At 54.9% G+C, this 15,125-nt stretch overlaps 1 protein-coding gene across 2 annotated transcripts; it reads right to left on the bottom strand.

The window, feature by feature from the left end:
• Positions 1 to 73: 73 nt before the first annotated feature.
• PRMT1 (protein arginine methyltransferase 1) lies at positions 74 to 10,209 on the bottom strand. Of its 2 annotated transcripts, XM_028091630.2 has the most exons (11): positions 10,111 to 10,196; positions 7,929 to 7,982; positions 7,266 to 7,367; positions 6,342 to 6,497; positions 6,138 to 6,201; positions 3,900 to 4,042; positions 2,982 to 3,069; positions 2,769 to 2,884; positions 1,745 to 1,895; positions 1,370 to 1,491; positions 74 to 374 (listed from the first exon to the last, which is right to left on the bottom strand). In XM_028091630.2, the coding sequence occupies exons 1-11, from the start codon at positions 10,144 to 10,146 to the stop codon at positions 291 to 293; spliced, it is 1,116 nt and encodes a 371-aa protein (XP_027947431.1). In that variant the 5' UTR covers positions 10,147 to 10,196; the 3' UTR covers positions 74 to 290. The 2 variants fall into 2 exon arrangements, with proteins under 2 accessions (XP_027947431.1, XP_027947432.1); XM_028091631.2 differs by lacking the exon at positions 7,929 to 7,982 and having other exon boundaries at positions 10,111 to 10,209.
• Positions 10,210 to 15,125: the final 4,916 nt, after the last annotated feature.

Raw genomic sequence — 15,125 nt, 5'->3', positions numbered from 1 at the left:
GCTGCGCAGGCTGTCATCGCAGCCCCTGCAGACCGAACCCCAACCCCACTTTGCCCCCCAGGAAGCCAAGCCGTCCCAGCTGAGGATTTATTGGCGTAAATGCAACCATATAAAAACATAAGTTATGAAAAACACAGTCACGATGTGCCCCGCCCCAGCCCAGCCCCCTAAAACCCCCTTCTGAGGGAGGGAAGGAGAGGAAGGGGGAGCCCCCAAACTGCCTAAGAACGCCGCAGCCCCTGGGCCCGTGCAGGGCCGGCCCGGCCGGGGTGGGAGAAGCCGGGCCCGCCTCAGCGCATCCGGTAGTCAGTGGAGCAGGAGAGCTCACACAGCTGGCCCTTGAAGTCCAGGTCAATGGTGAAGTCCAGGTCGCGCTGTGGGGAGAGGGCAGATGTGAGGGGGACTGGACATGGGACAGGCAGAGACCTGGAACCGTCTGAGTCAGGAAGCGGCCGCAGGGAGTGCGTCCCCAGCCACCTCCCAAGCTCCCCGGAGACCCCCACGTCCAGGCTGGGAGACCCCACGTTGCAGGTCCCACCCTCAGCATCCGCCCTCAGCCCTGACTCCCTGACTCCCAGCCGCGGGTGACACTCCCAAAGGCACCTGGAGCCCAGCCAAGCCCACCCCTCCAGGGCAGAGCTCGGAGGCATGACGGTTCCCACACCAGCACCGTTCCCATCAGTAAAGCAGTGACTCCCTCCCTCTTTTCTAGGAAGCACACCTCTCCTCCAGCACACTTCCTCCCTCACGGCAACACTCACTGGTCCCGACCCCACGGTCCGCACGCCCTCGGCTCCCAGGCCTCCTGGAAGCCAGGCCTCGCTCCGTGCTCCCCACCCCCCAGCACTCCCTCCAAAGGCCTGGGCCAAAATCGCCAGTAACCTTGAAGACTTCGGCCCTCAGGCCCCCAACCTTGGCCCCGGCCCCCCGCTCCCTCCCCGCTTCTCTGGGCCTCTCCTTTGGTCTCTTTACTCCAGGGTTTTCCAAGCTCTGTACTACTGACATTTGGGAGCCACAGTCGAGGCTTCTTCACTGTCCTGTGCCAGATGCTACTAGCATCTTTCTCCAGGTGTGAGAGCCCAAAAGGTCTCCAGTGACACATGTCCTCTGAGAGGGGTTGTGGCCTTGGGACACCCATTCCGGCAGTGCTCCCTGAGCATCACCCAGCCCTGCGCCCACAGATCCACACTCCTAGCCCAGGCCCCCCCCCCCGCCGCCCCCCCCGGACTCCAGGCCCTTTGTCCTCCCATCCACCTGGGGTCTCCCCAGGGGTCGCAGACTCAACCGAGCAGAGGGCTGCTGGAGCCCCAGAACAGGCAGCGATGCCCCTCCTGAGCCCAACACCCCCGCCGGCCCCGCAGCGCCTCACATTATTCTTGGCATTGGGCCGCATGCCGATGGTGCCAAAAATCTCCTCGCCTGTCTTCACGGTCAGGTAGTCCTCCATGTAGAACACGGTCTGCTTCCAGTGCGTGTAGGGGGACTCGGGGCCTGGGGGTGCAGTCGGGTCAGCCGGGATGCGGCCAGCCGCCAGGCCTCCTGTCCAGCCCCCACCCTGGGCCTCGGCCTGGCCCCTCTATGACCTCTGCCGAGCCTCGACTGGGGTCCACCATCCCTGAATCCCTTCACCCTCATCAAGCCTTGGAGAGGAACTGTCGGTTCCTCTGTTTCACGGGTGGGGAAACTGAGGCATGACCGGCCCCCTGGCTCCCCCTGCTGGTTCCTGCCCCCCCCCCACGCTCACTGGTGGAGAAGCCCGTCCTCTTGTGGCAGCGGGTGAACTCGATGTTGAAGTAGGCCACGAGGGCGTGCACGTAGTCATTCCGCTTCACTTGCAGGCAGAACGGGGAGGTGAAGGTCAGGTCTTCCACCTTGACAGTGTAGATGTCCACCTCCTGCGGGACAGGCCCCGTGAGCCCCACTCCCCACCACGCGGCCCAGCGGGAGGCGGGGAAGCCCGGGGCTGCCGCGCTGTGGTCCTGCTTCCTTCTCTCACACGGCCAAAGCCCACACCGGACAGTTCCTACTTCCTAGAGCTACTACTTCTGCTTCTGAGAATTGCCCGTTGCCCCCTCTCCGTGGCCTTCGCCCTGCCCGGGGGCCTCCTCACGGAGCTCCCTACCTCTGCCCCCCCACCCCCTGCCACAGCCCCTTACCCGACCTATCAGCCAATGTGACGATTTTAAAACACCGTCCATCAGCTCATGTCAAACTCCTGCTCACAATCCCTCCGACAGCTCCCTGGCGCCCACCCTCCCAGCTCCTGTCTTCACTCACTCCAGACCCCCTCCTCCTCCACCAGGTCTGGGCCACCTCTCACAGCCCAGCGCAATTCTAGGGCTCACCCCAGTGTCCGGCTCTGTGTGTGGACACCGAGGGGGTCAAGAACCGATCACTGCCATGGTACTCTTTATCAGTGGCCCAAGTGCGTATCAACTCGCTCAGGGCCTTGAGCTTCCTGCATCCGGAGTGCTGGCCAGCTCAGGGGTGCCCCCCTGGAATGCATCCCCCCAGAGCAGTGCCCACCAGTCTGGTCTTGCTCACTGGTCTTGCTCCCGGTGGCACCTGGAACCACCCACGGGGCTTGGCTCATGAAGCTTTTTAATGGATTTAAGTGGCTTCTCTGGGCCGCTAGCGCCACCTCTGGCCAACAGGCCAGACTCCCAGGCCTCAGGCAAACACTGGGCGACCTGATGTCTTGTCCAGGGTCAGCTGGTGGCCCTTCCTTGGTTCCAACCCTGGGGACACCTGGCCACACCCCCCCTCACCTTTATGAGACAGGCATTGGTGACCAGCTGCTTGGGGTCCACCACATCCACCAGGGGCTCCTTGATGGCCACGTCTTTGATGCAAGACATGTCAAAGCCGTATACGTTCTCCCACCCTGGGGAGGCAGGCAAGGAGGGGTGAGCCCATCAGGGGCACCCAGGCCAAGCCTGCCCCGCCCCCCGAGCTCCTGGGGGGGGCCCCCCCGAGCTCACAGTGAATCTTGTAGTCTTTGTACTGACGATCTTCAATGGCTGTCACATACAGCGTGGCTCGGTCCGGGAAGATGAGGCCATCAGGGGCCTGCCGAGGGGTAAGGGGAGGGTGTGAAGGATTGGGGCGGGGAGGCTTGGAACACTGCCCCTAAACCCTGACAATTTGGGTCTCTATCCACACATGCTATCCGCACCCTGGTCTGAGCCATCTGGACTCCTACAATGGCCTCCTCACTGGTTCTTCGCTTCTGCCCTCACGCCCGCATCTACTCCCCACACGGCTGCCAGGTGGCATCCAGGAGCACCTAAGTCTCAGACCTGTCCTTCACAGGTTCTGAAGAACCTGCAGAACTCTCCCCGGCTCCTCAGAGAGGAAAATTAAAGTCTCACGGGGATGCTCAGGCCCCTCCACCCCTTTCCCTTCTACTGTTCTTCCAGACCCTCAGGCCACTCCCTGCTGTTCCTCAACACACAGTAAGAACACTCTTGCCCCAGAACCTTTGCACCAGTTCCTCTGTCCAGATGCTCTTCACCCCAGATCTCCTGCAGCTCCTACCCCTTGTTCAGGTCTCAGTCACCGCCCCCTGGGGAGCCTGCTCCCTGAGCACCTGGAACCATGGCCCTCTGGGCTCCCCCCATCCTTTCGCACTGCTATGGTCTTCTTCCCAGCACCCCAGCACCAGCCACCTCCTGACTCTGTCCCCTTGTCACTGTCTAGCTCCTGGTGCCTGTGACCTCCCACACTGGCTTTGGGCCCTCCCACATCTGAGCAGTCAGTCCCCTGCATGAAGTCCCCTGTGGGGGAAATATCTAGTATGGCTTTTGGTTTTCTGCCCAGGCCCTGACTGATAGGTGGTCAACACGTGGCCGAAGGAGCCCAGGCTCTGTGAACTGCTCCCACCCTGCAGGGGGCCTCACCAGCCACTTGTCTCGGGCGTAGAGCACGGTGTTGAGCATTGACTCGTAGAAGAGGCAGTAGCCCATCCACTCGCTGATAATGATGTCCACCTTCTCCACCGGAAGCTCTACCTCCTCCACCTTCCCCTTGATGATGGTCACCACTGTGGGGGCAGAGAGAGGCACATGCAACTGGCCCTGAGGAGACCCGTCCGCTTGCCTCCCCTGGGGGACAAGGACCTGGGGACCCCACTGGAGTCGCCCCTGTCTCCTCCAGGAAAGGCTGGGAGCTGCATTTGGGCATCTTCAAAGAACTCTGCCAGCTAAAGCCACATTCTCTGAACTCAGGGTTTTTTGGTTTTGTTTTTTTATTAGTATTATTTTTTAAAGTAATCTCTTTAAAGCCCCCCAACGTGGGGCTCAAATTCACGACCCCGAGATCAAAAGTCACACACTCTACGGACCCAGCCAGGCAGGTGCCTCTCTGTTAACTCAATTTTTTTTTTTAAAGATTTTTATTTATTTATTTGAGAGAGAGAGACAGCAAGAGAGGGAACACAAGCAGGGGGAGCGGGAGAAGCAGGCTTCCTGCCGAGCAGGGAGCCCGATGCGGGGCTCGATCCCAGGACCCCGGGATCATGACCTGAGCTGAAGGCAGACGCTTAACGACTGAACCACCCAGGTGCCCCTGTTAACTCAGTTTTAAAATTCATTCATCACCCTGGATATTTTTAAGGCAGGAGCAGAAATGTATGGGTTAGATACTGGATGATAAGACTTTGTTGTCAACAGCACGGTCATGTTTTTTGAAAGGCTTCATTAGAGACACACACACACAGTAGGATTTATAGGAGAAATGACATCACAGTTGAAATTTGCTTCAAATGGAGATATTTAAAGCTCAGTGGTAGGTATCTGGGGGCTCATTATACTAATCTCTCTCTCTCTCTCTCTCTCTATATATATATATACACACATATATATGAAATCTCTTTAAAAAAAAATCATTACAGGGGCGCCTGGGTGGCTCAGTCGTTAAGCATCTGCCTTCGGCTCAGGTCATGATCCCAGGGTCCTGGGATCGAGCCCTGCATCGGGCTCCCTGCTTGGCAGAGAGCCTGCTTCTCCCTCTCCCACTCCCCCTGCTGGTGTTCCCTCTGTCACTGTCTCTCTCTCTCTGTCAAATAAATGAATAAAATCTTTAAAAAAAAAAAAATCACTTCGGGGGCGCCTGGGAGGCTCAGTCAGTTGAGCATCCAACTCTTGGTTTCAACTCAGGTCATGATCTCAGGGTCGTTGGATCCAGCCCCGTGTTGGGCTCCACTCTTGGTGTGGAGTCTGCTTGAGATTCTCTCCCTCTCCCCCCCTCCCTGTGCTCTCTAAATAAATAAATAAATAAATAAGATCTTAAAAAAAAAAAAAAAATCACTTCAGTTTCTAAAATGCTAGGAGCTTCCACATCCGGAAAACCCACCATCTTCCCTCATTCTCTGCCCCGGGAACCCGACAGGTGGGAACTCAAAAGCCACATGGAAACATCCACATAACTGGCATTTTTGACCCGAGCAACCCTCCTTTAATAACCTCCCAGATACACTAGTTCATACACGAGATGACATTGTGGGCGAGGGGATGAATGTCTCAGGGGCTGCCGGAATGCCCACCCCAGGCCAACTGAGAGAGCTGGGGTACGTGCAGGCGATGGTCGTCATCGAAAAGAGCAAGATCATCGAAAAGAGCAAGAGCCTCTCACATCTGGAAATGTGTGAAACTACACAATGAGCAGGTGGAAGAAGTAAAGGGCAAAAGGCTTGCGTGAAATGCTATTTATGTCTAAGATATGCAAGTGAGCGTGAAAACATTTACACGTGTACATGCTTGTGGGCGTAGACTTCTCTGGAAGGCAATGTGGGCTGAGCTTAGCAGGGCGGCTGAGAGACTTCTCACCACGGACCCTCAGGTGTCAACCCCATGCCTCTGCAAACTAAAGACTGCTTCTTGCCCCAGTGTTTGACGAGCGAGGCACTAAGCTCGTGACTTTGCCACTCAATTTCTAAACCAGCAGGGCACACACCTTGTCACTGCCCGTTTTGAGTTCTGAGAAGGTGGGATTCTCAGGCTGCCGGCAGCTCAGAGCCCGTGGCGGGAGGAATAGCTGAAACTGTGTTCATGACGGCCCCCACCCCACTGCCAAGGGCCCCGGGGAAGCGGGAAATCACCCACTCCATCCCCACAAACCCATTCTCTTCCTGGGCTCACCATGGTCTAACTTGTTGGCTTTGACGATCTTCACCGCATAATCAGAGATACTGGAACACTCGATCTGGGGGCCCAGGAAGAAGGGAGGGTGAGACCCCCCCACTCCCACCCTCCACCCCCAGTCCCCTCCATCCAATCCCTGAGCCCCGAGGGGCCCCTCTCTGTCCCCAGGCCCTGGCCCGCCCGCCTGCCCAGGACACTCACCCCGATGACCTTGCGGGCTCCAGCCTTGGCAGCAAACATACAGAGGATCCCTGTGCCGGAGCCCACGTCCAGCACCACCTTGTCCTTGAAGAGGTGCCGGTTGTGAAACATGGAGTTTCGGTATGTGAGGGTGCGCACCTCATCTTTCAGCATCTCCTGGAGGGGGAGGTGGGGGTGCAAGGCACAAGCATGCCATGAGGGGGCCCACGTCCCCAGCTGGAAAATGGGGTGCCCTGGCCTCTGACACACGGGCGGTTTGGAGAGCTAGAGCTCAGTCCTCCCACTTCCTTAGTCCCCTTGGAACAAGTCATTTCCCTCCCACATGCCTCAGTTTCCCCATTTGTAAAATCAGACCGGATGGGCTAATCTCCCTCCCGCCTTGGCCTGATTCTACCATTGCCTCCCAAGCCCCAATGATCCTTGGCTGTACCCAGCACTTACTGCCCCTGAACCGTACACTTAAAGGTAAATTTTGTTACGTATATTTTACCAGAATTTGGAAGAGGCCTCAGCAAAAGGAAAAAAACAGGGAAAAAAGTATTCAGAATCGCACCCCCACCGCTTTCTGGGACCTCGGTGCGAAAGGGTCCAGAAGCCCCGGGGCGCAGCAGGCGCGAGCCGCTGGGGGGGACAGTCCCACCGCCAGCCACTAGAGGGCGGCAGAGACCAGCAGGCCCTGACCTCTGGCTGAAGTCTCAGGCAGGCTCGCCCGCGCTCCCACCCCAGGCTCCGGAGAGCGCCAGGCTAAGCTCCGTCTCCAAGGCAACGGCTGGGAGAGGCGACCCCGGGGTGTGTGCCTCACACCCAGAGGGGCGGCCAGGCACGCTGCCAGGGGAGCAGGGCGCATGCGTGGGAAATTGAGTTCCAGCCCTCCCAAACATTAACCCCCTCAAGATTCAGCAGCTTTAGGAGCTGTTCACTCACCTCGTGAATGCCGAAGTGAGCGTAGGAATCAAAGTAGTAATCTTTGGACGTCATGTCCTCAGCATTGGGCTTCTCGCTGCTTTCTGCCTGGCCACAGGAGACCTGGGAGGAGGTGGATGGGAGCATGGGTCAAATCTGGGGGCTCGCTAAGGCCTCTTAAACCTCCAGGTCCCTACTTCTCCCTGGAGAAGAGACACCCCCCCCCAAAATCATACCATGGCAACCCTACAGCCCCCATCTGCCATCTTGCCTCTCCCCCAAACCCCAAAACCTTACAACCCCACTTTCCTCTTCCAGGACCCCTCCCCAGAGCACCATCCAGGGGAGTACCCCGATACCCCAGCCACGCCTACCATCTCTCCAGTCTCTCTGCCCCCGTCTCTAGCTCAGCCCACAGCTGGGGAGGGGAGGGGAAGGCAGAATTGGGGCTGACACGGGAAGGGCAAACGGGGGGGGGGGCTGGAAATGGAGTTAAGGAAGTAGCCACAGTATTTGGGGAGGCCAGATGGGAGCCACAAACCTGGAGGGGGTTTGTACTAAAGTTTTGGGGGCACAGGGTAAACTGGTATGAAGCAAGAGGAATCATGGTTAGACCGCTAGAAAGGGCCTGATATGTGGCAAGATATATTTATGTGGGGAAGGGTCTCACAAAAGGATATTTACTTCTTCAAGAGGCGGCTGGAGGCTCATCCCATTAGCCAAGGTGGCTACAAAATTCTAGGAGAGAGTAACAGGGAGACAGGATTAGCTCCTGGGAGTGGCTAGGGGAGGGCCAGGCCAGGGGACCCCAGCTCACAGGTGAGGGGGTGTTTCCTGCAATTTTCCTCTTCCTTGGCAGGGAGTGGTGGCAGAGGGAGCAAGTAAAGAGGCAGAGCTGTTTCTAAAAGGGGTGGGAGAAGTGGGGGGAGAAGAGATGGGGTCCTGTCCCAGCTATGGCTGGAGAGATGGTGGCCCGCCCCCACGCTGTCCCTCTCTGGCCAGGCACCTGACCATACACACCTCCCCCATCCAGGCCAGAGGAACTGGCACCCGCCAGGTACACACCACCAGCTGTCGCTCCCCCTCATCATCTAATCCCCCCAGATTAGGTGACACTTCCTGACACACACCCCCATCCTGGGGTGCCATGAGTAGCTGGGGGGGGGGGCTGGCAGGATGTATCCACTGGGCATCTGCCACCTCTGCAAACAAGTCTCTTGTCTGAGAGGACCCCAGAAAGGAGGTGTGGCACACAGGCACCCCCACCAGGGTGGCACCCTGACCCCTAGCTCCTGCCTTGGACTCAGGAAGCCCCAAACAAAACCAGCCCGAGCCAACCTCCTAGCTTAGTACCCTCTTCCCAGGAAGGTGGAGTCCCAGGGAGACCAGACTCTGGACCCTCAAACCCCTCCACACGTGGGGCCAAGTCCTGAGGCAAGCTCTAAGAAAGATATTTCCTCCACCCATACAGACCCTGGTCCAGGAGTCACTGCCGTGACACCCAGGAGCTGCCTGCCCCCCAATGCTACAAGGTAAAAGGAGGGAGTATGCAGGCCCCGTCAGATTACATCTCTTCCAGGTGCGACCACCCTCCGGGCCCCAAGAAGCACGAAGTCACAGACATGACCCACGGAGCTCCAAGCCCCGCCCCCATTCTCCCAAGCCAGTGAGGACACCTACAAAGAAGGGTGACCGGTAAGGGGATTTCCCACTGGGACCCATTTCTCAATTCCACTAATACCACGACCAGGCAAGTCCCAAGAGGTCTTGAAACAGCCCCGGAGCCAACCCCATATGGCTGCGCAAGAAGCCAACCTCAGGAAACCGTATCAAGCCTCCAGGCTCAGGACCCTCAAACAGGGCTGCAGGAAGGGGGAGGTCTCCCACCTTCGCATATGCGCCGGGGAAAGAAAGGTCTCCAACAGGAGGTAAAGCTCGTAGTTTATATTCCCCACATCCTCTTCCCAGCAGAGACTCTCCCTCCCCTCGCCCGGGAGGGCTCCGAAAGGGAGGTGGGCTTCGAAAGGGAGGTGGGCTTTGGGACACGCCCCATGAAAAAGATGTCCCTCCCACACACCCAAAAATGGCCACAAGGGGGTGCACGACGCCTTATCGGGAAGGATCTCCTTCAACTAGAGGCCCCCCCACCACCCAGAGGGAGGTCACAGGGGCATGCCCCATCCCCCCAGCTCCCAAAGCCCCTGGCAGGAGAGAATCCAGGCACAGGAAAACGGGGGCCCGGAGGGAACTAATTCTTCCTCTTCCTCTAATCCCAACCCAAGAATGCACGAAACCTGGACCGAAGCCTAAGCTGATGCCCCGGTATCGGGAACCGGGTTTTGGAGGGTCGAGATACACTGCCCCTCCCGAAAGACTCTTTACTTCTCGGAGGGACCGATACACTTACACCCCGAGGGGTACGTCGCGATCCCCGGGGAGAGGACAGGGGGCCTCCGAGGGAGGGTCGGAGCCTCCTCTCCGCCCCCCCCCCAGGGCGCCCCTCCCCCGGCCGGGGGCGGGGCCTTTGTCCCGCACGTGGAGCCCGCCGGGCCACCGGGCACGGCACACCCCCTCCCCACCCACCGTGCCGCGGCCACGTGGGGGCCAGGCCGGAAGCGCCCCCAGCCCTCCTCCACGTGGGAGGGGGCACGACACGTTCAGCTCGACCCGGTGCCGCAGGCCCCCGAAAGCTAGGAAACCCGCACCTCAGGCTGTATCCCGGGATCCGGAGCATGCGGCGTCCCCTCCGTACGGCTGAGAGCCTTCATCCCCAATCCGCCCATTCGGAGCCCCTTCCCCACGACGGAGGCATAAAACATCGACCCCCAAACCGACCCCCACCCCCGACGGCGCTCCAGGCGCTCACCTCCATGATGCAGTTCGCGGCCTCGGCTGCCGCCATCTTCACCCGCACCTACTCCTCCTCCTGCCGCCGAGACCCCCCCCTTTCTCCGCACTCCCCCGGGACCGCCTTATACCGGAGGGTCCACGGCCCGCCCACAACGACCCCGCCAGGAGATCTCATTGGCAATGGAGGCGGCCCGTCTGAGAATATCGTTTGCTAATTGGGCAAAGAAGATGCCCATCAAAGTTGAGGGGCCCGCCCAGTCTGGTGTGCAGAGCCCCGCCCCCTTAAGTCGACGGGGATGGGAAAGACTGCCCGTCTGTCGCAAAAACCGCGACTGATGATTGGGCAAAGTCTACCAGAAGTTCCCGCCCCTGTCCCCCCCAGCACCGCCTCAAAGCTTCCCGGCGGGCCCCGCGCTAAGCAGACATCTTGAAAGAGAGCTGTCCATCACCAAAACAACCCGCCTCCTTATAGCTGCTATTGGCTTATCCTGAATGTGACGTCATGAAGCCTTTAGACAGCACTCGTCTAGCTGCTGATCTCAAGGAGAACGCGGCGATTGGCCCACGAGAAGGGAGGAAGGCCGGCCTTTAGGCTCCAGCGATTGGCTCAAAGAATAGTCACTCCTCAGCCATCCGGTGGATTCTCCCAGCCGGAGGGGAGTTCAGAAGGAACAAGGGAGCTTGTGCCCATTTACCTGAGGGACAGACTGGAGAAGTGAGAGGCCCAAAGAAGAGGAGGGCTTATCTGGGGTCCGACACAAGTCAGTAATAGGACTCAGGCCTCAAGACATATAACCACCTAGCCCTCTACCTAACTGTTCCGAGTTTTTTAAAGCCAACAACCCCACTCAAGCCACTTGGCCTTTGCCGGCTCCCTCCGCCTGCTGGGAACACTCACCTCCCTTTGCCTGTCAACTCCTATGTATCAGTCAGGGCACAGCTTAGGTGCTACCTCCTCCAGGATGCTTTTCTCCTCCTCTTGGAGAAAAAGTCATTACAGATCTTCCATAGTTATGACGGGGTTTCCTCCGCCTCCCAATAAACCCGCCCTAAGTTGAAAATGACATAAATTGTAAATTTAACCCACCTAACCAGCCGAAAACCATAGCTTAGCCATGCTTGGAACACTTGGGCCGTATCATCCAACCCAAGTGTTGAGCATCTCATGTAATTCATTGAATACTGTGGCATGGTTGTATGGGTACAGAATGGGTGTAGGTGTGTATCAGTTGTTTGCCCTTCTGGTTGCTTGGCTGTGAGCTCTGGCCTAACATCATGAGAGAGTATCATACTGCGTATCAGGAGTCCAGGAAAAGACCCAAATTCAAATCGGAAGTATGGTTTCTACAGAAAGTGTACCACTTCACACCAAAAACCGTAAGTTGAACCATCTTGAGTCGAGGTCATCTGTCACTGAATGAAGATGAACGCAACTGGTAGAATATATCCATCACCCCAGAAATTTCCTTCATGACTCTTTCCAGTCAATACTCTACCACCCACCCCAGAAGCAATCGCTTTCTGTTTTCTGTCACTCTAATGTAGCTTTTTGTTTTCTTCAATAGGAAGCCCAGCGTGGGTCTTGAACTCATAATGCTTCCATCAAGACCTGAGCTGAGGTCAAGAATCAGACACTTGACCAACTGAACCGCCCAGATGCTCCTGCTTTTTTTCTAAAATTTCACAGGGGCGGCACCTGGGTGGCTCAGTCGGTTAAGCGTCTGACTTGATTTTGGCTCAGGTTATGCTCTCAGGGTGGTGAGACTGAGCCTCCAGCTTTGGGCTCTGCACTGGGTGTGGAGCCTACTTGAGATTCTCTCTCTCTCTCTCCCCCTCTCAAATAAATAAATAAAATTTCATATGAAAAGAATTATACAGTATGTTCTCTCTTTTTTTTTTTTTAAAGATTTTATTTATTTATTCATGAGAGAGAGAGAGAGAGAGAAGCAGAGGGAGAAGCAGGCTCCCAAGGAGCAGGGAGCCCGATGCGGGACTCGATCCCAGGACCCTGGGATCATGACCTGAGCCGAAGGCAGACGCTTAACCATCTGAGCCACCCAGGCGCCCAGTATGTTCTCTTTTGTGTCTTTCTTCTTTCACTCAACATAATGCTTTTGAGATTCATTCCAAGTTGTTGCATATAACGGTGCGATCCTTTTTATTCCTGAGAATTCCATGGTATGGATGTATCACAGTTTATCCATTGCCCTGTTGATGGATACTCTGGACTTTTGGGGGCTATTATAAATAAAGTGGCTATCCCATGTTCATGTAAGAGTCTTTCTGTGGATGTACATTTTTCTCTTGGGTAAACCTAGGAGCAGATGGCTGGGTTGGATGCTAGGTGTATGTTTAATTTTATAAGAAACTGCCAAAAAGGGGTGCCTGGGTGGCTCAGTTGTTAAGCGTCTGCCTTCGGCTCAGGTCATGATCCCGGGGTCCTGGGATCAAGCCCCGCATCAGGCTCCCTGCTCCGTGGGAGGCCTGCTTCTCCCTCTCTCTGTCAAATAAATAAATAAAATCTTAAAAAAAAAAAAAAACTGCCAAGAAGTTTTCCAGTGCACTTTATCATCTTGCATCCCCATCAGTGATGCATGAAAAGCCCCACATGCTCCACATCCTCACCAGCACTTTTCACGAGCAGTCTTTAATTTTAACCATTCTGGTGGGTATGAAGAGGTGTCTCATTGTGATTGACATTTGCATTGTCCTGACCACTAATGTTGAGTGTTTTCTCATGTGTTTATTGGCCATCTGTAGATTTTTTTTTAAAGATTTTATTTTATTTATTCATGAGAGACAGAGAGAGAGAGAGGCAGAGGCAGAGGGAGAAGCAGGCTCCCTGAGGATCAGGGAGCCTGATGCAGACTCGATCCCAGGGACCCAGGGATCATGACCTGAGCTGAAGGTAGACGCTTAACTGAGCCATTCAGGTGCCCTGTAGATCTTCTTTTATTAAATCTGTTCAAGTCTTTTGCCTAGTTTTACAAATGGTATTGTTTTCTTATTCATGAATTGTAAACACTTTTTAAAAATTAATTAATTAATTAGAGAGAGAGAGAGAGAGAGAGAGCAGGAACACAAGCAGGGGGAGTGGGAGAGGGAGAAGCAGGCTTCCCTCCAAGCAGGGAGCCCGGTGCGGGGCTCGATCCCAGGACCCCGGGATCATGACATGAGCGAAAGGCAGACACTTAACGACTGAGCCACCCAGGCGCCCCTGTAAACATTTTTTTATACAGACAGAGATGCAGGTCTCTGTCGGGCATATCTACTTTGAATGTTTTCTCCCAATCTGTGACCCACCTTTTCAGTTTTAGTTTTCTAATGTTGTCTTTTGAAGAGCAGAGGTGTTAAGGTTTTTTTTTTAAGTTTATTATTATTATTATTATTATTATTAATCTCTGCACCCAACGTGGGGCTCAAACTCAGGACGCTGAGATCAAGAGTCATATGCTTTTCCGACTGAGCCAGCTAGGCGCCCCAAGATTTTAAGTTTTGATGAAGTCCAATTGATCAAATATCAGTCCATGCCTCATCTCTACACTATAGGCCGTGTGGGTCCTAAAGCTCTTTTCCAAATATTTCAGCAAGATTTTTTTTAACCCTTTTTCCCCTGACTTCCATGTATTGGACCCAATCAATTACTTTTGCTCTGTGCTGCTACTAAGAACATAAAATTATAACAAACTATTTTTTTTAAGATTTTATTTATTTGGGGCGCCTGGGTGACTCACTTGGTTGAGCGACTGCCTTCGGCTCGGGTCGTGGTCCTGGAGTCCCTGGATCGAGTCCTGCATCAGGCTCCCTGCTCAGCAGGGAGTCTACTTCTCCCTCTGACCCTCCCCCCTCGCATGTGCTCTCTCTCTCATTCTCCCTCTCTTGAATAAATAAATAAAATCTTTAAAAAAAAGATTTTATTTATTTATTTGACAGAGAGAGAGCACACAAGCAGGGGGAGTGGCAGGTAGAGGGAGAAGCAGGCTCCCCGCTGAGCCATGGGGACCCTGAGGGAGGGGAGAGCCAAAGGCAGATGCTTAAGCGACTGAGCCACCTAGGTGCCCAACAAAATATCTTTTTAACACTAGGAAATAACTTAATGTGATTGAAAAGGAGGTGGCACTGGGCAGGGGGATACACACATACAGAGTCCAGGGAAGAGGTCTGAGCTGAAGTCAGAGATGGGGGATTTGTCAGTGTCAAATTATGCATTTTCCAAGATGGCAGCCACTCCGGACGTGGGGCTAATGAACACTGGACTGTGGCAAGTCTGAATGAGATGTGCTCCAAATGGTGAAGACTTCATATTTAAAAAAGAATCTACAGGGGCACCTGGGTGGCTCAGTAGGTTAAGCACCTGCCTTCAGCTCAGGTCACGATCCCAGGGTCCTGGGATCCGGCTCCCTGCTCAGCAGAGAACCTGCTTCTCCCTCTCTCCCTGCTCCTGCTCTCTCTCACTATCTCTCTCTCTCTCTCTCTCTCTCTCTCACATAAATAAATAAAATCTTTAAAAATAAACAATAAAAAAGAATCTGCAGTATCTCATGAATATTTTTATATTGATTACATGTTGAAATGATTTTATTTTGGATACATGGGGTGGATAAAAGTTGTTAAAATTAATTTACTGGTTGCTTTCTATTTTTATTTTTTTTTTAAGATTTATTTATTTATTTGAGAGCGTGAGAGAGAGCAGGAGCAGGAGGGGCAGACGAAGAGAATCTCAAGCAGACTACCCGCTGAGCACAGAGCCCACATGGGCCTCAATCCCTGGACCCCAAGATCATGACCAGAGCCAAAACCAAGAGTCAGACACTTGAGCAACCAGGCCACCCAGGGGCCCCTACCAGTTACTTTTTACTTTGCTTTAACAGCGCTACCATGTAACATTCTAACTGACGTATATGGCTCACATCCTGTATTGGCCAGTGCTGCATTAGGCCACAGACCACGGAGTGGACAAGATCTCTGGGGAGTTGGTATGTTTACAGAAGGCACTCGGACTTCTAGCAGGTTCTTGACTTGGGTCACATT

The sequence above is a fragment of the Eumetopias jubatus genome, unplaced genomic scaffold (genome assembly GCF_037043125.1).
Source record: "Eumetopias jubatus isolate StellerSeaLion01/CBP00866 unplaced genomic scaffold, mEumJub1_p1.0 scaffold_10, whole genome shotgun sequence".
In the NCBI taxonomy this organism is placed as follows: Eukaryota; Metazoa; Chordata; class Mammalia; order Carnivora; family Otariidae; genus Eumetopias; species Eumetopias jubatus.
Note: the sequence above shows the minus strand (reverse complement) of the source record. Positions and strands in the feature narration are given on the sequence as shown.